At 37.4% G+C, this 25,732-nt stretch overlaps 1 protein-coding gene and 1 long non-coding RNA gene across 8 annotated transcripts in view; one reads left to right on the top strand and one right to left on the bottom strand.

The window, feature by feature from the left end:
- Nucleotides 1–25,732, top strand: part of CFAP69 (cilia and flagella associated protein 69) — a 61,373-nt gene that overhangs the window by 64 nt on the left and 35,577 nt on the right. Inside the window, exons 2-9 of one of the 7 annotated variants that reach the window (XM_007076754.2) lie at nt 292–413; nt 11,237–11,296; nt 13,109–13,174; nt 15,527–15,636; nt 18,286–18,362; nt 20,698–20,796; nt 24,188–24,337; nt 24,442–24,619. In XM_007076754.2, coding sequence (XP_007076816.2) covers nt 294–413; nt 11,237–11,296; nt 13,109–13,174; nt 15,527–15,636; nt 18,286–18,362; nt 20,698–20,796; nt 24,188–24,337; nt 24,442–24,619 — 860 coding nt within the window. In that variant the 5' untranslated portion in view covers nt 292–293. Of the gene's footprint in view, nt 1–291; nt 414–478; nt 676–1,510; nt 1,597–11,236; nt 11,297–13,108; nt 13,175–15,526; nt 15,637–17,726; nt 17,907–18,285; nt 18,363–20,697; nt 20,797–24,187; nt 24,338–24,441; nt 24,620–25,732 lie in introns of those variants that run through there. The other 6 variants (XM_042965904.1, XM_042965911.1, XM_042965922.1 and 3 more) reach the window with 6 other exon arrangements.
- LOC122233505 overlaps nt 14,000–25,732 on the bottom strand; it is a 48,907-nt gene continuing 37,174 nt past the window's right edge. The window contains exon 3 of the long non-coding RNA XR_006211059.1: nt 14,000–14,211. This is a non-coding gene — a long non-coding RNA (uncharacterized LOC122233505). The remainder of the gene's footprint in view (nt 14,212–25,732) is intronic.

Consider the following 25,732-nt stretch of genomic DNA (forward strand, 5'->3'; position numbering starts at 1 on the left):
CCGACGATTCTGCCGCCCCCGACCCCGCCCCTGGCAACGCTCTGGCTTGTTAACAACCCGCCAGCCCGCGGGAGCCGAAGTCAGCCGGTGGGCTGCGGTGGCTTGATAATAAGGGTGGCGTCGTGGTGGCCGAGGCCACTGCCGGACTCCCGAGGCTTTTCGCGACCCTAGCGGCTCTCCGGCGGCCTTCTCTTCTTGGTGGGGGGTACTTTGTGGATCTTGAGGCTAAGGGAACTGTGTAGGACTGGAGGACCACCCCCGCCCCCCATCCCTCCCTCCCTCCCACTTCAGCCATGTCGGTAGCTGAGGCCGCGGGGACCTCCGAGGTCCCGGAACCGGGCCGCAGGAACAGGTCCGGCAGCCCTCGCCAAATCCCGGTGGTCGGGGTGGTGACGGAGGACGAGGACGCACAGGTATGGTCGGGTGTCTGTGCTTTGGGAAGTGTGGAGGGGAGGTTGGGATCTGGGGGGGGCGGGGAGAGGCCGGGGGCAGCAAAGGGCGGAAATGGGGGCCGAAGTGGAAACACTCGGAGCCCGCGGGACGGAGGTTCCCAAGGCAACGCCGATCCTTCCGAGAACTGCCGCCGGAGGGAGGGTCCAGCTGTCGTCAGCCAACCTGTCTGGGGACTGTGGCGCGAGGTTCTCCCGGACCGTCCCACTAAACAGAATAAGCAAGGTTTTGCCGCTTTTCTTCGAAAACTGTGACCACGAAGGGCGTGGGAGGAAAGGACACGTTTGTAGCAAAATCATGGATTTAATGAGCATTTTGTTTGCAATGGGCTTGTACGTAGATACCTGTTACTAAGTGATGTTCTTGACATAGGGGTAAAATCTCTCGTGTTTAAATTAGCTCCCACTTTAAAACCTACACCTGGAGGGAAGGAAAATCTGTCAAAATTAGAAAGTAGCCTCATTTTCATATGAAATTGGAGGCTGGTTATGGAGCCGGAGTTGAGAGAGAACAGAATTTACATATTTTACTGTACTTGTATTTGGTTTTGAGTTTATTTTTATTAGGAATACAAAATTAGTTCTTCTAAGTTGGTCTGTTGAGATATTTCACTTCGGAACCCTCGGCTGGATCTCCATTCGTGGCGGAAGTGTTTGTAAACTCCACGTCGTTTGTTTCATACTAGGGTTCCATTGCCCCTCCCTAGAGAGTATTGATCAAACCCTAAAGCGTGAATTCTCTGGAGGAATCCTACCCTACCTCTTCACACTGATGACGTGGGGTCACTATGGGAATTCCTGTGGAGGTTTTGCGAGTCCCAGGCTGCGTCAGGAACCCTGTCTCCTACGTCCACATCCTGGAACCTTGGAGAGTTCCTTGGGAGTGGCCAGTTGACTGGGGACCTCTTCTTTGGGAATAAGATTGAACTCCCTGAGGACTCTCTGACATTTGCACGGTTTTAACTGTGGGCAACAGCAATTTTGCATGAGGAGGAACGGGGAATTTACCTTATCAGTTTTGTGGACGTATTCCAATAGGGTAGGGAGAAGAAAGACTTTCAGGAGCAGCAGCTCTCCACTCCCAAGGCTGCAGGGGGGCTCAACGTTACCGCCATTGTTGTGCCCAGAAACCGGGCACAACTGAGAAGTAGGTGAATTTGGTATCTAATGGCTCTTGTTCCTTCACTCGCTGTAAAAGAGGTGGCAGGGATGGGGGGCACAGTTACACGAGGCAGGCTAGCATGGGTTAAAAAGAAAAAAAAAAGGGAAATGCTTTTAACAGGCCAAAGCCAGAGTAGTCCACAACATATCAAGTAAAGCAAAACTAGTAAACCTGTGTATATGTGTGTGTACTTTCTCCCTTCCCTTTTCCCTTTCTTTTTTCCTTTTCTTTCATTATTACCCCTCCTTACAGAGCCTTGGATTCTCTTTCAGGTAGAACTATTTTTGTATTAATTGGAGTTCCTAGCTTGTTAATAAGTACTTGGAGAAGCATTAATATTTTTCAAAGTACTGGAGAAGGCCGTTTCTACCAAAAGAAAGGAGATAAAAACTTTTTTAGAGCTAGGAGAAATGATCACTCAACCTTTTTGGGTATTCTTTGTAGTTGTTCTTACAAATGAGGCCATGAGAAGTTAACTGAGAGTTACTTAGTTTCTTTAATCGGAGTGAGGTCTAGCCATCTTTGCCATCATTGAAATGATAACCTTTTAGACCTCTGCCTTAGACCAGTAGAGGAAAGACTCATGGAACCCTTGGAACACTTGAGAGACAGTAAGTATATACTGGTAGCTAAAAGTGACTTTGGAGAGTCTATCTCAGTGCTTTAAGTCAGCTCCATTCTATGCTTGAAATCACAAATTGTTTACCTTTATGTCCTATTTTTAAAATTATTTATTTTGAGAGAGAGAGAGAGAGAGAGAGCGCGCGCGCATGAGTGGGGGAGGGCCAGAGACAGGGGGAGAGAAACCCAAGCAGGCTCCATGCCATTAGGGCGGAGCCCAAGGCAGGGCTCAAACCCACCAACCATGAGACCATGACCCGAGCAGAAATCAACAGTCGGACGCCTAACTGACTGAGCCACCCAGGCGCCCCAATTTCCTATTTGTTTTAATGTTGTTCTCATTCTAAAGAATCAGAAGCCCTCTAGAGGTGCTTCTCAAACTTTAACGTCCATTTGGAAAACCTGGGGATCTTATCAAGATCAGACTGTGATTCTGTAGGGCTGGGGAGGAGCCCCGGATTCTGCTTTTCTAACAGGTTTCCGGGTGATGTCATTGCTACTGGTTGAAGGACCTCATTTCCCACCTGAAGTAGCAATGCTTAATTTATTATAGCTGCAGTAAAGTATGAACAGTGCTACAGAATTTCACAACATTTAACTCCTGGATAGCTGTAGGAAGTAGTTTCATGTGGATTCAGATTATAAAACAAAATAATAACAAAAATAAAACAAAATTCCAACCCTACCCCCACTGTTCCAGACTGTGTGTTAAAAAACAAGAGATGTCAAATGGAGTTTAAAAGAACTACTTGCTCTCTTTTCCTGTCACCACAAAGCTTCAGTTGATCTTGGATGAATGTCACATCCTTCTAGTCAGTACCTCTTCATCTCTTCCCAAACTGCTTTCCATAAATACCACTTTATGGTCCTCCTTCTTCCCTGTGAGCCTCACAACCTCTTTCAGGATTCCACAGTAGTTTCTTATCGCTTATGTCACCACACAGAATTACCCTGATCAAATCACTTAATATTCTATTTTCTGTAAAGCAAGCCTGTTTGAGAGGAGCGTGCCCCAAACCTGGGTGACCATCATAGTCATCTGAGGGGTTCAAAAAACTGTACCATAGCTCATTCCTAACCCAGATTTACTGACTCATAATCCCCAATGTGGAGTCTGGTACTTTTTAAAAAGCTGTCTCAAGGGGCTGGGTGGCTCAGTTGGTTAAGCATCCGACTCTTGGTCTCGGCTCCGGTCATGATCTCTCCATTTGTGAGTTCAAGCCCCATATCAGGCTCTGCCCTGATGATGTGGAGCCTGCTTGGGATTCTGTCTCCTTCTCTCTGCCCCTCCTCTGCTTGTGCCCACCCACTCACTCTCTCTCTCATTCTTTCTTTTTCAAAATAAATAAATTTATTTTTTTTAAACTCTCTCGAGTGATTTTTAGCCTCAAAACCACTGAACTAGATGATATCCAAGGTCTCTGCCTTCCCTAAAGTGCCTCAGATCTACTTCTCTGTTGTGTTTTCAGGGTTTCCCAATGTATTATTTGTACTTAATCTGTACCAGATTCTCAGTTTAGTGCCACCTCCAAGAAGATAGAATTCTTGCCTGTTGTCTTTTCCTGTGGTGTCCCCCATTATCTTCCAGTATTCCCCAGTAGCACCCAGCACAATATATGGTACACAGGAGGTGATATTAAATATTTACTAAATGAATGCCCTTCCCCCTTTTCTGAATTTAAAACTTACCCTACCTCCCTACTCTCCAACGTAAAGTACTCTCCCAATAGGAAGCATTTATTTTCACCCTCACAGATCTTCTCATAAATGAATATAGTCCTAGGTCTCAGTCACACCATTTGTCACCTAATTATCACTTGTGTTATGTTAGCAACTGTTTCATTTGTCTAAATTTTGCCTCTTTCCCTAGAATATGGATTCCTTAAGTGTAGGAAATATATCTTAATACCTATGTGTCCTTCCTTCCTTGACTCTGAGCTCAGAGTAGAAATTGAAGTTCATATAAATAACTTACAAAGCCTTTTGTGTTCCACACTGGCCTCCTGGCTTCTCTTCAACCTTGCCGGGTGTATTTTATACCTCTGCCTGAGGGCCTATGCACTTGGTGTGCCCATTGCCCGGGAGTTTTCCCCTATTTTTCATACCTCCTTCAAGACTTTGCTGAAATGTTACCCTCCCTGTGAGTCTTTTGCTGACCGTTGCTTAAGCATCTTAACACTTCCTACTTTCTTTCCTCCAAAGATATGTCATCTTGTAGTAAACTATATAACAGTGATTTTTGTCTCCTCCAAAGCATATTAATTCACTTTAAATTTTTTTATTTGTGGGTTACCTGGTGGCTCAGTCGGTTAGGTGTCCAACTTTGGCTCAGGTCATGATCTCGTGGTCTGAGTTGGAGCCCCCCTCCCCCCCCCCCCCCCAATCAGGCTATGTGCTAACAGCTCAGAGCTTGGAGCCTACTTTGGATTCTGTGTCTCCCTCTATCTGCCCCTCCTCCACTCGTGTTCTGTCTCTCTCTGTCTGTCTCTCTCAAAAATAAAATAAACATTAAAAAACTTTTATATGATTATAGGTAACATGATGTTACATTAGTTTCAAGTGTACAACATAGTGATTTGACAAGTATGTATATTATGCTGTGCTCACAAGTGTAGTTACCATCAGCTACCATAAAATGCTGTTACAATATCAGTGATTATATTCTCTATTTCATCCCTGTGACTTATTCATTCCAGAACTGGAAGCCTGTATCTCCCACTTCCCTTCACCCATTTTTTCTATCCTTTCCCTCACCCACCTTCTCTCCATTGGCAACCATCAGTTTGTTCTCTGTATTTATAGGTCTGATTCTGCTTTTTATTTGTTGATTTATTCATTTGTTTTATTTTTTCATTTTTGAGAGAGAGAGAGAGAGAGAGACAGTGTGAGCAGGGGGAGGGGAGGGGCAGAGAGAGAGGGAGACATAATCTGAAGCAGGTTCCAGGCTCCGACCTGTCAGCCCAGAGCCTGATGTAGGGCTTGAACCCATGAATTCTGAGATCATGACCTGAGCTAAAGTCAAACATGTAACCGACTGAGCCACCCAGGTGCCCCTATGCATTTGTTTTTTGTTGGATTCCACATGTGAGTAAAATCATATGGTATTTGTCTTTCTCAGTCTGACTTAATTCATTTAGCATAATACCCTCTAGGTCCATCTGTGTTGTCACAAATGGCACAATCTCGTACTTTTTATGGCTGTGTAATATTCCATTACATGTATATACCAAATCTTCCTTATCCATTTGTCTATCAGTGGATACTTAGGTTGCTTCCATATCTTGACTATTGTAAACATTACAATGCTACAATAAGCATAGAGGTGCATGTATCTTTTCAAATCAGTGTTTTTGTTTTCTTTGGGTAAATTCCCAGTAGTGTAATTATTGGATCATGTGATAGTTCTTATATTTTTAACTTTTTGAGGAACCTCCCTACTGTACCAATTTATGTTATTGCCAACAGTGTAGGAGGATTCCTTTTTCTCCACAACCTCACCAACACTTGTAATTTCTTGTTGTCTTTTTTTTTTTTTTTGCTTGTTTTTAGCCATTCTGACAGGTATAAGGTGATAGCTCACTGTGGTTTTGATTTGTATTTCCCTGATGATTAGTGATATTGAGCATCTTTTCATGTATCTGTTGGTCATTTATATGTCTATAGAAATGTATTCTGTTTAGGTCCTCTGCACGTTTTTTAATTGGATTATTTGGGGATTTTTGCTGTTGAGTTGTAAAAGTTCTTTATATATTTTGGATATTAACCCCTTATCAGATATATCATTTGCAAATATCTTTTCCCATTCAGTAGGTTGCCTTTTTGTTTTCTTGATGGTTTTCTTTGCTGTTGAAGACAAAACATATTGATGTCATAGGAAAGCAGGAGATTTTGTGTTTTATTCAATACCATATCCTTAGCAACTAGAACAATGTCTGACACAGTGTAGATACTCCAAAATGTTTGTGGAATAAATAAATTGTGATTACTTGGCCTGCATAGGTATCATGGCTTAGCTTCCTTGCCCAAATTTGCTCTTCCTCTGAGAACCTCCACAATCTTCTAGTTGAAGTCCTATCCTGCCACTGTATGTAATACTGCCATGGACTGTCCTTAAAATTGCCTACCCTGGTTTTGGGGTAATTGCTAGACATAACCTCTGTGGTCAGTTGAGAAGTCAGGCAGAGAACTTAGGTGCAAAGAACCAGCACTCCTGCATCAGACAGACTTGCTAGCCCAGGTACTAGCTATGTGACCTTAACAAGTTAGGTCTCAATACCCCAGTTTCATCAACTCTATATGGTAAAGTCGAGGACTACTTAAGATATAAAGTTTAAAAAAGGGGGTGGAGGGGCCTGCCTGGCTCTGTTGGTAGAAGATGCAACTCTTGATTTCAGGGTTGTGAGTTCAAGCTCCATGTTGGGCATGGAACCTACTTAGGAAAAAAAGAAAAAAAAGGATATAAAGTGCCAGAGACAGACACATAAAAGGACCACAGTAAATATTAGTTCCTTTCCCCATAACCATGTATCAAATGAGCAGGATTTCTCCCCTTTGACCTGTCCCTTGGTAAAATGGGAAAATAAATTTATCCTGTAACTGTAAGTAAAGGTTTAATTTTCTTCAAAACAGTTTATTAGACTTGATCTTAAAATGTTTTGTTAAATGTTTTTACAATTCTCTATAAACATCTTATGTTAACAGCAATTATTTTCATGTTTACATCTGTATGTCCTCTTTTGCTTCATTCTGCTGTGTGATCTCATTTACCCAAACTCTTCCAATTATTACTTTAAGTCTCTGATTTGGAAATCTCTGCCCCCCAATTTAACTTATCTCCAGCCTCAACACAGGCCTCTTCTTCCAGCCTTCCCTGTCTCAGCAAAGGGTGACACTACTTCTATAATTGCCCAAGCCCAGGAGCATCATCACCTTTTCCTCTCTCTCCCACCAAATCAAATCACTCTTTAAGTCCCACAGACTCTACCTCCTTGATGTTTTTCATTCCATTCCCTATTGTCGGCCTGGGTTGCCAGTACCTTAGTCAAGGCCTCAAGTTACAGATGTCTCCTACCTCCTTTCCAGTTCAGCCTAGACCTTTCCAGTTCAGTCTCTACTCAGCAAACAAAATTGCCTTTTTATTGTTACACTCCTCTGGTTAAAGCCTGTGGAAATAAAGACCACCCTGATGAGAATAAGCAGGCACTATTTAATATACAGAGCTTGCTATATAGGAAGTCAGCTAACATTACGTACATTTGGCAGAGACTCTAAGGCAGGCAGGGAAGCTTTGTAGTGAAAAAAGGGAAAGCTTCTGGTATGCTCTGTTTGGAGGTTGTTGCCATGGGGAAGCTGGAGGTGGGCTAGCTACAAACAGGGCATTCTATGTGATTGATTTGGGAAGCATATTTGGGTTTCTCTGGTGGTCCTACATAGCAATATGAGGGGCAAAAAATAGGGAATCTGGCAATCATTGCCAAATTCTGACTTTCCTGAGCAAATAGCTCCTGGGTTTGGTTGCTGCAGAGATTACAGGCTAGAGTTCTGTTGCCATATGTAGTCTGGCCATTGTCTGTTTATATATCCAGTCTCTCAAACCATTCAATATTTTTGAAGATCTTTAGCATAGGATACGTACAAGGCATTCTGTAAAGTGGGGTTAATAATAGTATCTACCTCATACAATTCAATTAGCAAATACGTGGAAAGTACAACTGTACCTGGAAATAGACATCACCATCATTGTTATGATCATTATTGTTATTATTCATGATTTGACCTCTACTTACCCAATCAGCATCATCTGTAGCCACTATCCTTTGTACTATATTTTCCTCCCCATCCTCAAAATGCCTTTTCTTTTGCCTCCAGGCCTTCACATATGCTACTCCCTGTCTCCACCTCTCAAACCTTCAGTTCATCTCACAGATCCTACTCCTTCTCACCTCTCCCTGCCAATTACTTTTTACAGCAACTGTGTCATGCCTTCTGTGCTTCCAGTCTGTGTGCTTCCAGAGCACGCCTTTCAGCATCCAGGGAGCATTTTGTAGCTTTTTATCTGTATTACTTGTATTCCATGCCAGACTGATAGCTACTTGAGGTCAGAGCAGTGTTGTTCCCCACACTTAGCACAGTTTCTGAAACATAGAAGCTGCTTCTAAATATTGATGGAAGGAGGAACGGGCTAAAGGAGGGAGGGCAGGAGAAATCTTAAAAATATAATATATGCTAAGCAAGTAACACACAGAGTAGCATGAAGTAATCAACATAAATCTGAAAGGAATCTATGCTTTAACCTTTACTACTCTCTGTTTCTTAATAAAAGTTATACCTGCTCATTTGGGAAAAACAATTCTGATAATACATGCAGGTATTAAAAAGAAAATGTTGCATTGACTTTCATTTCAATATGCTTTCCAACCTTCAAAAACAATATTGCAGAAAATCTTAAAACAAAAACCTATTTTTTCCAAGAGGAAGAAAGAAGACAACTGAGGTAGTGGCAGATGGCACTGAACTCAAATCTTAAAAGACAAAATTCTATTTATCAAGTTTTTTGGTAACAGTAAATTTAATAATTTAAACAATTTAACAGTAAAATATAACAGTTTTTAAGGATAACCATAATACCAGGTAAAGATCAGTATTTAGAAAATCTTTTTTGATTATTAATTTTTTTGGTAAAAAGCATTTGGAGTTAAACTCACTCAGATACCCTACAAACTTAAAATTAGAACACTTTACTGAAAATTGTTTTTTTGTTTGTTTGTTTGTTTTTAAGTTTATTTATTTGAAAAAGAGAGAATCTTAAGCAGGTCTCTGCACTGATATTGTGGAGCCGGATGTGGGGCTCGAACTCGAGCCATGAGTTCACAACCTAAGCTGAAACCAAGAGCAGGACACCTGACCAACTGAGCCACACAGGCACCCCTGAAAATTGTTTTTGAAAGACACTGCCTGAGATTAGAATATATGAGTTTGTAATTGTGAAAGGAAAGGAAATTCTAGACTTAAGAGGCAATAGAATAATATCTATGTAGACATAGGGAAAGATATGTATTATAGATTTAGAAATCAAAATACAATGGTGTTAACACTAAGTTAAATTATATATTTATACATGTAAACAAAAAGTAGCATATAAAAATAAACATAAAAACAAAATTATATATAAAAGTAGATGTATTTAGATGATAGGAATAAGTAGGATTTTCTTCCCTTTTGAATTTTTTTATATCATCATCTTTTATATAATTTTTTTGAAGTTATTTTTTTATTTAAAAAATTTTTTAATGTTTATTTATTTTTGAGAGAGAGAAAGCCCACATGAGCAGGGAAGGGGCAGAGAGAGGGGGACAGAGGATCTGAAGTGGTCTCTGTGCTGATGTGCGTGCTCTCTCTCTCTCAAAATAAATTAATAAACTTAAAAAAGGTTAAAAAAAAGGGAAGAAAACGTCATGCAACAAAGCATTAATCCCCAAAACTGAATTTAAAATGTGGAGATTTTTGTATAAGTACTTAAATTTGGGATAATAGCACTTCCTGTTTCCTTCTCCGCTTACCTACAAATAACTTCATATGCCAGACCCAGTTTCTGGAGCTGGGGTGCCAGAAAACAAAAGTCTTTGCCTTGAGTGAGCTTTGGGTAGGGTGTGGCGGGGGATAAACATGCAAACCATTCTAGAACCATAATGGGAATTGTAGTGGATAAGGAACTTAGGATGCTATGGGAGCACAAAGGAAGGACATTTGTTCTTTTTCCTTCCCTTGAGGAGGCAACACCTGAGCTGAGTTTTGAAGCACCCGTGGGGTTTAACCAAGGGAAGGAAAATAGAGGAGGGGTGAGGGGCACTAATGGAGAGTAACTGAATGATTTAGATGGGTTATGTTCAGAATTGAGTTTTATTATTCACCATAGAGTAGAGGACCATGAAGGGTGGGAGAGTAGAGGCACTGAGAACAGCAGGATACCTTCACAACTCTGTCAATAAATCAGTTGCGCTCAAGAAATATTTAAAATGGGGCGCCTGGGTGGCTCAGTCGGTTAAGCGGCCGACTTCAGCTCGGGTCATGATCTCGCGGTCCGTGAGTTCGAGCCCCGCGTCGGGCTCTGTGCTGACAGCTCAGAGCCTGGAGCCTGTTTCAGATTCTGTGTCTCCCTCTCTCTGACCCTCCCCCGCTCATGCTCTGTCTCTCTCTGTCTCAAAAATAAATAAACGTTAAAAAAAAAATTAAAAAAAAAAAGAAATATTTAAAATGTAAAATCTATAGAACTTGGACATTCTGTTTTCTAATGTTGATGACTGTAAGAATGCTGATACCAACTGAGAAAGGGGATACCTAGTTCAGGAAGATGATCTCCTACCTGTAGTTTAGAAGCGAGTCTTATGTATATCTGCATAGACAAACTCAACGTATTGTGCATGTGTGGGATGTGGAATATATATGTACCAGATCATTTCATTTTCCATGATTATTACAGGTGTTTTGAAATTTAAAGACCATAAGATTATAAGATAATACTAGAATTCAAGAGGCATTTTTATTATTTTTTTCAACTCCAAAATTTATTTACTCCTATAAGGTCTCATCTGCTTTTCATTCTCCCCTCCATATCTTTTATAGAAATTGAAGTATAGTTGACATGTAATGTTGCATTAGTTTCAGGTGTACAACATAGTCATTCCACAAGTGTATAGTTAATGCTATGCTCATCACAAGTGTAGCTATTGTCTGTCACCATGCAATACTGTTAGAATACCATTCACTCTATTTCTTATGCTGTATGTACTTTTCATCCCTGTAACTTATTCCATAGCTGGAGGTCTCTATCTCTAACTCCCCTTCACCCATTTTGCCCATCCCTCCATTATCCCTTTCTCCTCACTATCTTTTTGTCATAAGATACTTTTAAGTTGCTGAGGGATAATATCATAGGAAAATAGTGTGCTTGATGTGATTTCTTGACTCTCATGACACAGAATTGTAAGAGTTGTATGTTTTTTAGGGTGCTTTCAAGACCATGGACCTAAATCGCGTCATCAAACTCCTTGAAGAAACTGATAAAGTAAGCTTTGAGAGAAAATTTCTCTACTGTATCACTTATAAACTATGATTTCCCTGAAAGGTAACATGTATTCCCCCAAAATAAGTCTTGTTTATTCCTTTTTGTTGAAAACATTTCAAATAGGAACATTTCTCATATTCAAGGACTGTTTGAAGAATGTGTTTTACCTGGTATGGAGGCTGGAGGAGGAGATTTCATTTGGTTTTGTGGGATGGACAAATCCATGGTAGATATAAACAGAAGGTATCAAGAGTACAGGAAGACTCCTCCAGCCTCTATTAATTGCTTGTTACCAAAAAGGATGTGGGGAACAAGAGTAGAAAAAGTGATTCATGATGTACTACTTAAAATTTCCTGACATGAAATCTGGATATATACACACTCAGACATATTCATAAGTTAATCTACTTTGAGAGGGATCTTATACAGAATGGAATGGAAATAAAATTATTTCAGATCTGAGCCTCAAAGTGGAGAGTGTAGGCATTGGGAGGAAGGATAATAAATGCATTTTATGCATGCTCACACACCACACTCTCCTGACATTACCTAAGAATCGATTGCATGCCTAAAAGCCAGCACACACTATAACATGACTACAGGATGAAGATTTCATGCTTTTAATACGTGGAAAATGGGTTGATCATGGTAGAGCCAATCAAAAAAAGTGTCTAGTGATTAGTAGGCCAAAAATTTAGTTACTGTGTTAGCATTTTTTAGTCTCACATTTTCACATAGAGAAAAAGCACAATAATAATAATGGCCCTTATAAGAATAATTTATCTCTTGCTGGCTGTGTTTGTTGTGAAAGTTATTTTTAATTTTGAATGTGCCTTCATTAAAAAAAAGAAAACCCAACTACATAAAGTTCCAACTAGTTTTTAAATAAAGGCAGACCAAAAAAAAAAAATGTATAGAAAATGCCACAGCTTCTTATGAACAATTTAAGAATTTTAAAAGGACAGTGTGATTCAGTTATGAAGACAAACATATCACTGTATTGAGTTTTGTTTTTGTTTCTTTGTTTTGTTTTGTTTTTTGAGTTTTGTTTTAATTTGCTGAAGATGTTTGAGCCATTACACTGGGCTTGGTTTAGAAGTTAAAAATACAATTTCTACAGTCAGATAGCCAACTTTGACTCCTAACACCTCCAGTTACTAGCTAGGTGATTTTGGACAAATTAGCGTTTCCACTTGAGTTTCCTATTCTGGAAAATAGAGATAGTAATGGTACCTTCCTAATAGGGTTATTTTAAAAATTAATTAAATGACATGCATCAATAGAGCATAATGGTGCATGGCATAGAAAAATGCTCAGTGAATTCAAGTATTGTTAATATTATTAATGGAAACAAATGCTGCTTTTATATTAATCTAGTTTTGATTCTCAATTTCCTAATCAAATTAAAAAAAATATTTTTAACGTTTATTCATTTTTGAGAGAAAGTGCGAACAGGGGAGGGACAGAGAGAGAGGGAAATATGGAATCTGAAGCAGGCCCCAGGCTCTGAGCTGTCAGCCCAGAGCCCAGCCCAACACAGGGCTCAGATCCACGAACTGTGAGATCATGACCTGAGCTGAAGTCAGACACTTAACCGACTGAGCCACCCAGGTGCCCCTTCCTAATCAAATTTAAATGATATATTTATTTTTACCTTCACTGTTTGAGGAAGTATTTTATAATGCTTGCATTATAATATAGTAATTTAGTAATTAACAGTTTCAATTGACTTTCTTTTTATATTCAGGAAAATTTTTAATATCTCAACATATTTAACAGTACAAAAGAACTAAAATAGATAACTTGTTTTAGGATGATTTAGAAGAAGAACAACTTAAATCTGTCAAGAAACTGGTGCAGTGTTATCAGAATGGACTTGTATCCTTTACATATATCTATATCTGTATCTAGATCTTTACGTGTTTGTTTCATTTATCCTGAAATGGGAGAATTTTTATTAGAAAATGTATTCATTTCCTCTTGCTGCTATAACAAATTACCCCAAACTTAGTGTCACCAAACATCCTAAAGCTTTTTCTTACAGTTCTTGAGGTCACAAGTCCAAAATCAGCCTCACTGGGCTGACGTCAGGTGTTGGCAGGGCTGGTTCCTTCTGAAGGCTCTAGATGTGAATCCCTGTCTTTGCTTTTCCCAGCTTTTAAGGTGGCCGGCATTCCTTGGCTCATGGCCCCTTCCTCAGAGTAGCACCACTCTCATCTCTGCTTCTGTGGTCACATCTTTTGTGATCCTCTCCTGCCTCTCTCTTTCCCATGTAGAACCCCTGTGATTACTTTGGGCCTACCTGGATAATCTTGGATAACAGTCCCATCTCAAGGCTTTTAACGTAATCACATCTGAAAAGTCCCTTTGCCATGTAAGGTAACATTTGCAAGTTCTAGGAATTAAGGTATGGACAACTTTGGGCAATCCATTATCCTGTCTACCACAGAAAATATCTAACATTTTGTATTTTTCACAGAATTATATGTTTTGTTTACCAGGGAATATAAAATTGAAGAAACACTATAATGCGATTAACTCTGCACAGATAGTGGCAATTTTTAAAAAGTATATTTATTTATTTTGAGAGAGAAGGAGCACAAGCAGGGGAGAGAGGCAGTGAGAGAGGGAGAGAGAGAAAATCCCAAGTAGGCTCTGTGCTCCACACTGGGCCCAATGCAGGGCTTGATCTCACAACTGTGAGATTATGACCTGTGCCAAAAGAGTCACTTTACAGGTGCCCCAATGGATGTAGTTAGGAGGGTCAAGTCAAAGTCTTATTTTTACCAACTTACCTGATTATTTGTACTGTTGATAAACGTATTAACTTCTCCACCTCTTAAGAAAATCGGGATAACAGCACCTCATCATATTGTTAGGAAGGCTAGATAATGTACATGCAGGTGCTTGATAACCTGCAAAACATTGTATAAATATATTATTCCCACTGTATATACCACCCTGATCAGAATATGTGGAAACCAGTGCAGCTCAAAACTGTGTTTAAGAACCAGTTTATTGTTGGGTTGTTGTTGTTACTGTTTTAACCTTTGCATATATTAGCTATTATAAAAGGCAATGCAATTGTCACAGGAAACTCTCACTCCCTGTAGTCATCTTACCAGATTGGTAACAGAGAGTTCCAGAACTGGCTGTTATGCACCAGGTGGGGTTTTGTTTGTTTGTTTGTTTGTTTTTAATGTTCATCTATTTTTGAAAGGGAGAGAGTGGGAGCAGAGCCAGGTAGGGGTAAAGAAAGAGGACAGAGGATCCAAAGCAAGCTTTGTGCTGACAGCAGAGAGCCTGATGTGGGGCTCAAACCCACCAACCATGAGGTCATGACCCGAACCAAAGTTGGATGCTTAACTGACTGAGCCACCCAGGCACCCACCAATTGGGGTTTTTAAATAGATAAAAGGTGCTGTTACCTCAAGATTTAGAGAAGATAAATTTTGCTTTTAGACTAATATAAAAGCAAAATTTTTATTTCATTAGTTTTTTCTTAATGTTTATTCATTTTTGAGAGAGAGACAGAATGAGTGGGCAAGGGGCAGACAGAGAGGGAGACACAGAACTTGAAGCAGGCTCCAGGCTCCCCACTGTCAGCACAGAGCCCCATGCAGGGATCGAACTCACTAACCATGGGATCATGACCTGAGCTGAAGCTGGATGCTTAACTGACTGAGCCACCCAGGTGCCTCTCATTTCATGAGTTTTAAATGAAATAAAATCTCAGCCAATTTACAACATAAAAATAAGAACATGCATCTGAATAATGTTAATAAAATAAATAAGGTAGGTTTGGGTTGCTTATTCTGGAGCAGTGTATGTTTTGTGTGTGGGTAGGGGAAAAACAAAGTATAAAATTGAGCTATTGTTTTTTTCTATGTGTTATTTCTTATTGCCAATAGTAAGTTATTGATCAGCTGAATCCATGGTGTAGTAGTTGGTAATCAAATTCTAAAGGTGTGGTAAGGGAAAATGATATTTTGAATAAGCGATTACTGAGACAAAAATTAAATAATATTCCTAAAAAATATATGGTTCCAAGTTTTCCTCTTTAGACTTCAAAATTAGTATAATTAAAAGTGTCAAAAAATAAAAAATAAAAGTGTCAACCACATTTAACAAAATAGATGGAATTCTATAGACTTTCTTGAGAGAAGTGCTATAGAGTATGTTAATAAAAATATTAATCTTAATTTTATTTCTTAACTAAAAATATTAAAGCCCCTAAGGGATTTAGCACAAATATTTAAAATTCTGAATCTGTGTGCAGAAAAAATTGAAAACCAGCCCCACTTTATAGAATCTGCATTTAATATCCTAAAATTATGTGGGTAAGTTTTTTTCTTTAACTTTATTTTACATTAGCATGTAGCATATTATTTTATTTTATATTACAAAGATATGCATCATGGTATAGTATGTGATAAAGAACTCAAAACTTCACTGGATCACTTGATTCCAGTTGATATTTCAGAGGTGGTCAATTTTATTGTAATGGGAGATTCTAGCCACAAGAGATTAAACTATAATAAAATTTTTTCTCACAATAAGTTGCTCTCAAGTGAATGATAAATGTGAGATGAAAGCAAGAAATTATGATTTTTTTAGAGAATTTTTGAGAAAATTTATGAACAATACTAAATAGTTTGCCTAGTATTTTTTTCTCTGTTTAGAAAATTTGGCTCTCAAAGATATATTAACTTCTGAGTCATGTTTTATTGATTTTTCAAATTCCAATGAAGAATAAAATGTCACCAGTTATTTTTCTATGTATATTTTAAATGTAAATTAGAGCATTATAAATGTAAATCAGCATTATAAAATTAATATATTCTATCCTCCATACTATTGTTTCTTCACCCATTTGGGGCAACTAGGAATATCTTCTGCTTCCTTGCTGCCACATAGTAGCTAATCAAGACATCCATTTTTAGGTTTCAATATAATATAGTAGAGGAGATTTCTCAAAGTAGCAATAAACCTTTCTGATAATTTAACCTTCTAAATCTTTCTAACAATTCAACTTTTTAAATAGCATGTTTCTTTTAATACACAAATAACACTAGTAGGAGCATATATATATGGTAGTTTTAACTCTCACTTTTAGGTTTAGTAGCAATAATATTTTAAAATGTTATAACTATCTACATTTAATTTCTTTGATATCTGAATAAAATAACCAAAAATCATTTATTGAATACCTTTACCATACCTTACTTTTTAATACAGACCATGAAAAAAAAAAGAAGTAAATTATTACTCTGGTGCTTTTAAAGAACTTTTTTTTTTTAATATGAAATTTATTGTCAAATTGGTTTCCATACAACACCCAGTGCTCATCTCAACAGGTGCCCTCCTCAATGCCCATCACCCACTTTCCCTTCCCTCCCACCCCCCATCAACCCTCAGTTTATTCTCAGTTGTTAAGAGTCTCTTATGGTTTGGCTCCCTCCCTCTCTCTCTTTTTTTTAATGTACTAATTGCAAATTATGATATTGATGTGGATTATATTGTTATCATTTCAAATTCTGAGGCTCTGCAAGTCCTAGAATACCAGGTTTATAAGCATTACTTTCAACAGCAATGCTCTTATGGAGCTTGACCAAGAACTGGTTCTGTGTGAAAGCTGCAACTGAATATTTCCTTACATAATATGACAGACTTGAATTGCACTCTTCACTTTCCCTCATATTTCATAATTATTCAAATTATTTAATAGTTTTCTTTCATAATTTCTGCTTTCATCCTGCATTTCTCCATACCTCACCCTCACATGATTGATTCTTTCCTCAAGACATTTTTGGGAGATAAAAACATTGAAAATAAAAAATAAAACCTAGCCTTTCTGTTTTTGGTGCCTATGTTTTTCTCACTACATCAGAGATATAATGCATATTATTTTCATAACCTTTTGGGGGGAACTTTTCTAGCTTTATCTTTTAGGTTGTTTTCTTTGGTAGAAAAGTTTGAGGACAAAAAGTAATTTTAGAGTTCTTCACTTTAGAGATTCAACAACGAGCTGGATAACAAGTAATAAGTTATTGGTTTCAAATGAAAAGTTCTAACAAACACTAAAAATGAATCTCTGTGGCATTTGTAAAATTGTGCTTTTCAAAGATTTCCCTTGAAATATCTTTAAATTTTTCTTGACAAGCATGAATTAAAAGTCCTATAGAGAGGATATATTATACTTTATATAGTACAGGAGATTCAAATTTTGAACTCATGAAACGCCAAAATAGTTAATATTTTGTATTTAAGAAATAACTTTTATCTCTCCTTTCACATTTAGACTAATGACTCAGGTTTGAATGCCCTGCTTTTTATGATTTTTAAATAAACTATTTTCAAATAGCTTTGCTATAGTAGCTGTGAAATAGAAGTCTAATATAATTAATATTTGTTAACTTGGATTCTTTAGAGTCTTAAAAAGTGTATTTGTTATTTTGTGGATGGTAACAAGGATCCAGTTAATCCAGTTAATAAGGAAAATCCAGTTAATAAGGAAAAGGTCACTAACCTTTGAGAACAAATAGACCATTCATCTATCAGATTTTCAGAACTTTAAAAGCCCCTGAGCAGAGCAGTTTTCAAGTTCTAGGTAAGCCGAGGTCTGTGATTTGTATCTGATTATTCAGTGTCTTCCTAATTTTGATAGAGGTATACGTGTAATCCATTATTACTTTGCCTTCAGAGAGAAAAGAGGATTCTTAAGGTTTTTATTTATACAGTGTTGCAAGATGGCTTTCTTAACCTTTGCCTTTTATGTCCATCTCTCTTTATTTTTATAAACCTATTTTCCTTTTGGTCACTTAGTTAGAAACAAAAATTTTTTTGATAGTTGCCAATTCTCCCAGGGCTACAGAATAGGATATTATTTTCATTGTTTCCTTTAGAAAGGAAAATTTCTCATACTTTACAAATGGCTCAATTACAGACTTTATTAAACATAATTCATTTGTTCTTCATTCTTATTGAAGCTTGCCATTTTTGAAAAAGAAAGTATCGGATGAAGTAACATATGCTGAAGATACTGCTAATTCAATCGCTCTTCTGGGTAAGTTAAGATTTGCTTAAGGTAGAGGGGTGTAACATATGACAGGCCCTACTGTCAAGAAAAAAGTGTCTTATATACTAAGTCTTAGAGTCCCTCAAATGTAGGTTCTTTTCTTGTTTTTGGTTGGGAATTAATCATAGCGTGCTTGATGATAATTTTTGTTATCATTATCCACTTAGGCATTTTATAATACCAACAAGATTCTGTGTTCCTTAATTTAAGGACTGGCAGATGTTTATTTGTCTTGATGTTATTTAGTTTGTTGAAATATTTAACTTTTTTTGTAAATCAGACATGTGTTCCTCTCAGTAATCACAAAAATGTTTTCAATGTTAAACTCTCATAATTGCTAGTCTAATTGATTGCTAGAATCATTGGGATCCAAATTGTTCATTAAATAATCTAAAATTTTATATAAAATCATAAAATGGTGAGACATCCTTTTATATCTAAATAAGTTTCATTAGTCTTCTATGGTAGATTCTGGGAGAAATTATTATGGGCTAGAATGGAGTAAGGGTGTCAAGGAAATTAGAATAAATGTGGGGAGTTAGATAAGATGACCTTAAGGAGCAGGCAGGTTGGAAACTAATAGGAAACTTGAACTCTGAATCTCTACCATCAGTGGAAATTTACAATGGGAAGCCAACCCAAAGGAGGACATGATAACATTAATACATAAAATATGTAGGTTTGGGGGCACCTGGGTGACTCAGTCAGTTAAGCATCTGACTCGTGATTTCAGATCAGGTCATGATCTCATGGTTTGTGGGACTGGGCCCAAGCACAGAGCCTGCTTGGGATACTCTCTTTCCCTATCTCTTTGCCCCTTTCCCTTTCTCTCTCTTTCTCAAAATAAATAAATAAACATTAAAAAAAAAAGATGCATGTTTGGATGATAACATTAAAAAATGCCTCTATTGCCCTTATTGTTTTTAAATGTTGCCTCCATAAGAGTGTTGGCAGGCATTTGTATGATAAATACATGTCTCTTTATTACTGTGTCAGTCTGGTCTTTGCTGAATAACTGCTTGCCTGCCTATAGAAGAGTGAAGGAAGTATGAACTCTTTGCTTAAAATGAGCTCCCTTCACTGATTATTGACTGCAAATACTACTGTCCTGTCCCTTATTTTTTAATTGCTGAAAAGATGAGTTTTAAGCTAAAATAATTATATAGAGTATAAGGGGTTGAACAAATGTTCATTTTTACTAATAACTTCCAGCTTCTTCCTAGTAGTAAATCATATTACTTTTTTCTTCTAAGTGATAATTATTTCTGATTCAAGAGCAGGATTTTGGAAACGTATGAGGGAAAATGTTGGTACTCTGTCCTGAGATAAAACAGGAAACCGTGAGAAATGATCTAAACTTACAAGAACTAAAAGGGTGGGGAGCAGATGAGAAACCTTAGAATTTCCCGTAAACTTGTTTAGTTTTGTTGGAAAAGTTTAGTTGTTTCTGTTGACTAAGTTTTTCCAAAATGTAATGATTTTTCAACATAAAAGGAAGTGTTCAAAAAATTAAGGGAATCATCTGGAAATTGTCTTCTTTTCTTCTTCTTCTTCTTCTTTTTTTTATTTTAGTGGTATTTTTTGCAGATAGATACTCCTAAAGCAAGTGTGAAGCTTTCCTATGTGCTTTCTCCTTTGGTCCATTTGTGTCCCTACTCACTGACCACTCCCAGAGGTGAACATTGTGCAAATCCTAATGCAAATCACAGATTTTCCAGGAACACCTCATTATCTGTTTCCCTCACAGATTCCACCAAGATCTGGTTCAGCCCTGAAGTTGATTCTCCCAACTCCAGTCTCCAGTTGGGACACACACACGAACACATGTGCATATGTGTGTGTGTGTGTGTGTGTGTGTGTATAACCTATATCTTGCCAAAATAATAATAGTAACTTATTATATGCCAGACTCTATTCTCATCTTTTTCTCATATTAACTCATTTAATCCCCACAGCAATCTTTAAAGTGGAAACTGTTGTTATACAAATTTTATAGATGAGAAAACATACAAGTTTACATAGGTAGTAAACGGCAGAGCCAGTATTTAATCTTAAAACCATCTGGTTCCAGCATTTATGCTATTAATCACCATTCCTTTCTCCTTGGGAAGAAGAGGTTGAGTTGATTGAGGGGCCAAATGTTATAAGGATAGACCCAAGGTATTTCATGTATGGATGTTGTGTATGTGTGTGCATGTATAAAATACATGATCCAGCTTGAATTTCCAGTGAGGATATTTTTAATCATATTACTCACACATTTAAATTTGCAAATAAACTTATGACAGTGTTATTAAATAGCATTCATTTATCTTTCTGGCAGGTGAATTAATGAAAATACCAAATTCTGAATTGAGGATACAAATTTGTAAGTGTATTGTTGACTTCTATCATGCAGAACCACCAAAGAAGCATATTACAGGTGAAGTTTTCAATGGTCTTTTAGTAACAACTTACGTCTAGAAAACATTCTTCTGTCTCTTTGAACCTACAAAGACATGGTGGGATTGATGCAAGCTAGTGGGATCCAAGGACCCAGAGGTATTCCCACAGGACTCAAACACAAGCTGAGAGGTAGTAAGAGCAGAGTTTATTGAAGACATAGAGTGTAAATATGGATAGAGCATCTGGGAGACTCATAAAGGAAAGAAGAATGAGTCTTGTCTTTGCTTGGGGCCTGTGGTTTTTATTGAGGATTGTGGTCCTGTGCACATCTCCATAAGTCACTTACGCCCTAGAGCCAGGGGTCTTGATGAGTCAGTGGTTCTTGGAAAACCTCACCCAATTACTCTTAAGATATTGTCTGTTGTTCTGGAAGACTCCAAAGAAATCATTAAATCCATGACCTTTATAAGAAGGATATATATGTATGTATGTATGTGTATATGTATATGTATATAGATATAGATACACACACACATGTATATATATATACATATATATGTAATTATTTGCATGATATTTTTATTCTAATACTAAATATTTAGGATACAGTTTTAAAAGTAATGCCTAGATTAGTTTAATTGTAATTATTATTATTAATGTTATTTAATACTGTTAATGATATTATTTATTGTTTTTCTAACCCTTCTATAATTATTCACAATATCTTTTCCACCCAATTAGATGTTAAATTCTAAATGCTAATAACATTCTCACTCATCTTTGGGAAGAAAGGTCTGTATATTATAGCTAAGGGATCTTAATATATAATGGTAAAATGAGTCACACTGAAATGGGTGGTATCAAGCCAGGGGGCACTTGCATTGTGGATGATATTATTTAGGACATAGTTCCTACCTTCATAGTTTCTATAATTTATAATCAGTATAGGAAGGGAGAGAAGACATAAATAATTTAAGTGATATGTTTCTTAAGAGATGAGGAAATAAGCTATGGTAGTAAAGAAAGATTACTTATGACTAAGGAAAATGGAAAGACCTCTGAAGCACAGAGTAAGGAGATTATTAAATGTCACATTTGAATTATTGGTGATATAGACAGGTAGAAGTGTTTGGTAGATAGTAGACAGTGGATACTTAGAATAGACCAGAAATACAGGTTTGGAATTTATACAAATAGAGATGAAAGTTGAAGCTATCAGGATAGTTCAGTTTGCCTGGAGATAAAGCATATGAATAGCCAAGGAGCAAGAATGGCAGCATGGACAGTGCCCATATTGACATGTGGAAAAAAATGACCCAAAGAAATCAGCAGTGAAAGGCTCAATGAGGAGAAAGAAAACCTCAGGACTGTTATGTCTTAGGCGCCAATGAATGAAAAATTTGATGAAGGAAGAAGTGGTTTTAGCATCAAATACTGTAGTAAAGGCTTCGGCGATTGATGAATGAAAAGGCCAAATTAATATGGTACCTGAAAAGTTGTAGCTAGCCTTTGGTGGATGTATTGCCATGAGGTGGTCAGGGCAGGTACAGGATTGTCAGAAGAGAGGCAGGGGGAGTAAGGGAGTAGAGGCAGTGAATGCTTACTTAAATTGTGAGATCAGGTGGTGAAGAAAAAAGAAGAAGATGGAGAAGAGCTGAGCTGGTAGGAAGATCAAAGAGGGATATTTGGGTTTTACTGTTTTTTATTTGTTTATAGGAGAGGGGAAAATGAGGTTTGTAGACAGAACAAGAAGCTAGTAACTCAAAAATGGGAGGGTGAAAGTCCCAAAGAAAGCATGAAGAGGATGGAATTAAGAGCACAGGGATAGGGTTAACCTTGGCAAGAGACAGGCACCCTTTAAGATGGAAAGAAAGGGTGACAAATGATGTCTAAGATAAAACAGAGTAGTTAAAGTGTGGTGAGGCTGACCTTAATTTAATCAGGCTCCAAAATTTAGGAGCCCTAGGCAATGCTCTTACTGTCACACAGTTGGTTTTTAGTGGTAGGCATGGCTGGACATCTGGAACCACAGAGAAAAGTCCTCAGTAGAACAATTTAAGAGACAGCCCTGGAGACAGGAATCCAGTCCATGAGCCTTAATATTACTATATGCTTCCATAGAACTAGAACTCAATAGAAAAAGATATAGGGAGTTTGAAAGTACATTTTGGTCCATCCATATGATAGATTAGTATGGAATTAAAAATCATGATTTGGGAAAATATTTTACAGAATGGGGAGAATCTTAAAAAATGTTTAGTGGCTGCAATCGAATATAAAATTCCACATATAAGTATATTGTTAAAATTATATGCGTACATTAAAAATATTAGCAAGAAATATACCAAAATCTTAATGTTGCTATCTCTTGATAGTGAAATTACAGGCAATTTTTGCTTTCCTCTTCATACTCTTTTTTTTTTTCTTCTCCATACTTTTTAAATTCCTAAAGTAAGTAACTAGGGTATACCATAGAGAACCCATCCCAGAAATGAACAGGGCCTTGTCCATTGCCAAAGATGAGATTCAGAAAGATAACACAAACTGACAGACCTCTCAGAACTATGGCAAAGTCAAAGAACTTCATTGGTTTCAAAAGTGAAGAAGTCAGGGAGCTAGATAATTCACAGCACCAAGAGAGGAAATAGCTGCATCAAGTGAGCAAGTACCCTCTAATGTTTATTTAATGTTTCTCATTGAATGTAGTCAGGCAGGCACCTGTGCAATTATGTCAAAAGAGGAGGTAATGTTTCTCATAGGAACTAAGGCGGAAGGAAATTCTTATGCGTTGCCAAGAATCACACTTCCCTAAAATACCATTCTATTCACTAGCATTTATCAAAACAGCATTATATTTTCACTTATGTCATTGTCATGTCACATCATCATTTTTCCTTGAAAGCAACTGAAGTAATGCATTGACTTAAATAGTGAAAACATTTAATATTTGTAATCATACCACTTTTCTTTATGGGGAGGCATATCTATGGACAAATAAGAAATATTTTGCTCTTTTTTAGAATTCAAGATGTGCCCCCTCGGATCTGCGGTCCTATTTCAAATTTTACACCAGGGACCAGCAAACTATGGACCCCAAAGCTAAAATCAGCCCACTGTAAATAAAGGTTTATTGGAACACAGCTACATCCATTTATTTTCTGCATTACTTATGCTTGTTTTTGTGCTATGGTAGCAGAGTTGAGTATTTGAGACAGAAACCTTATAACTTGCAAAACCTAAAATACTTATTACTTGGCCTTTTACAGAAAAAGTTTTCCTGTCCTTGTGCTATACCATTTTAAAATGCCATACACTTTTTAAGTTGTTATTGCTGTTGTTTATAATAATAAATTACTCATTCCTTTGTCTGAACATAGATGATTACTATGTGAAATAACTGTACATATTTTTTAACTAATTGTTTTTAGGTTACCAGCAAGCAAGTTCATCATACAAGATTAAGATGGCTGAAGTTGGAGGATTGGCAAAAAAAATGGTCCAGTCATTGGCCTTACTTGAAAATCAACTTGTTGAGAAGCTTTGGGTACTTAAAGCTCTGCAACATCTTTCAACTTCTGGTTTGTATATTATTAAATTTAAATACTTCATTCTCAACTATTTTTGTTTTTATTTAATAATGCCAAAACTATACAACATAAATAACTTTTAAATTTATTTTAAGAAGTTAATTGTACTTTAATGATGAAAGCCCAAGCAGCCAGTGGAATCTGTGCCCACCTCAATGACCCAGATCCCTCTGGACAGCTTCTGTTTCGTTCATCAGAAATACTTTGGAACTTATTGGAAAAATCTTCAAAGGAAGAAATCATACAACAGCTTAGTAACTTGGAATGTTTGCTGTAAGTATGTAGTTAGATAGGAATGCTTTTTAACCTTAAAATGATAGCCAGTGACATCACTAACATCCTTGTTTGAATATGTATTTAATTAGGCTTTTGAGTCATGTAATGGCTATGTTTCAGGACATCACTTTTATGCTGTGGTATAAATGCATCTGCACATCAAGCCATTTTTTTTCTATTTGGAAAGCTTTTAAAGTAGATTAATTAAAACTAAGTTATGTCTCTGAATAAGTATAAAGTAAAATTAGACATTTAAAAGAACTACTTCATTTGTTCATTCACTAAACTTATTTTTGAGTACTTACTGTCTTCCAGATGTTGCAATAAGCATTAACAAGAAATATAAGTGAGCCTTTAAGTTACTTATTCATTTATTCATCAAGTAATTGTCTTCTCTGTGCCAACTTCACTACTAGGCCATAGAAATACAAATGAAAGCAATGCAGACATGGTCTCTGCTTTCATGGAATTTGCATGATGTTAGGAGATGGACAAGTCAATAGCAACTAAATGTTATGAAAGACATTATCACAAGGTGCTACATGTTCTTTAGAAAAGAGTGAATCAGCACACCCAGACCAACAGATTTAAACCATTTAGGATATTTATGGGCTTATGTAACTACAAAGTCAAGGATAAAACTTGTTTCGTGGGCAGTTGTAGTCAAGGCTCAGCAAATAAAAGGAGTTGGGCCCTTGTCATCCCTTTGCAGTCTTCCAGTGTGTTGTCTTTATTCCCAAGATCCACATGGTGAGACCTAGGAAGTGTACGTTCATATCGTCACAACCCCAAATGAAGCAGAAAAGACTTGCTATTCTGAAAGTCCAAAGAAAATATTTCGAATTGAGTCCCTGTAGGCCCTGCGTAGTCTGGATTGGCTATATGCCATTCCAGAATGAATTACTAGTGACAAATAAATGTTCTGGCTAAAAGGAAGCTGAAGGCATCTTTGCAAGACCAAAAATGGGGAAAGAGTAAATGCCCAAATAAAAATAAGGGTAGTGTTATCATAAGAAGGGCAAGTGAGGGGCACCTGGCTGGGTCATTCGGTACATCATGAGACTCTTGATCTCATGGTTGTAAGTTCAAGCCCCACATTGGGTGTAGAGA

This window comes from Panthera tigris, chromosome A2 (genome assembly GCF_018350195.1).
Source record: "Panthera tigris isolate Pti1 chromosome A2, P.tigris_Pti1_mat1.1, whole genome shotgun sequence".
NCBI classification, from domain to species: domain Eukaryota; kingdom Metazoa; phylum Chordata; class Mammalia; order Carnivora; family Felidae; genus Panthera; species Panthera tigris.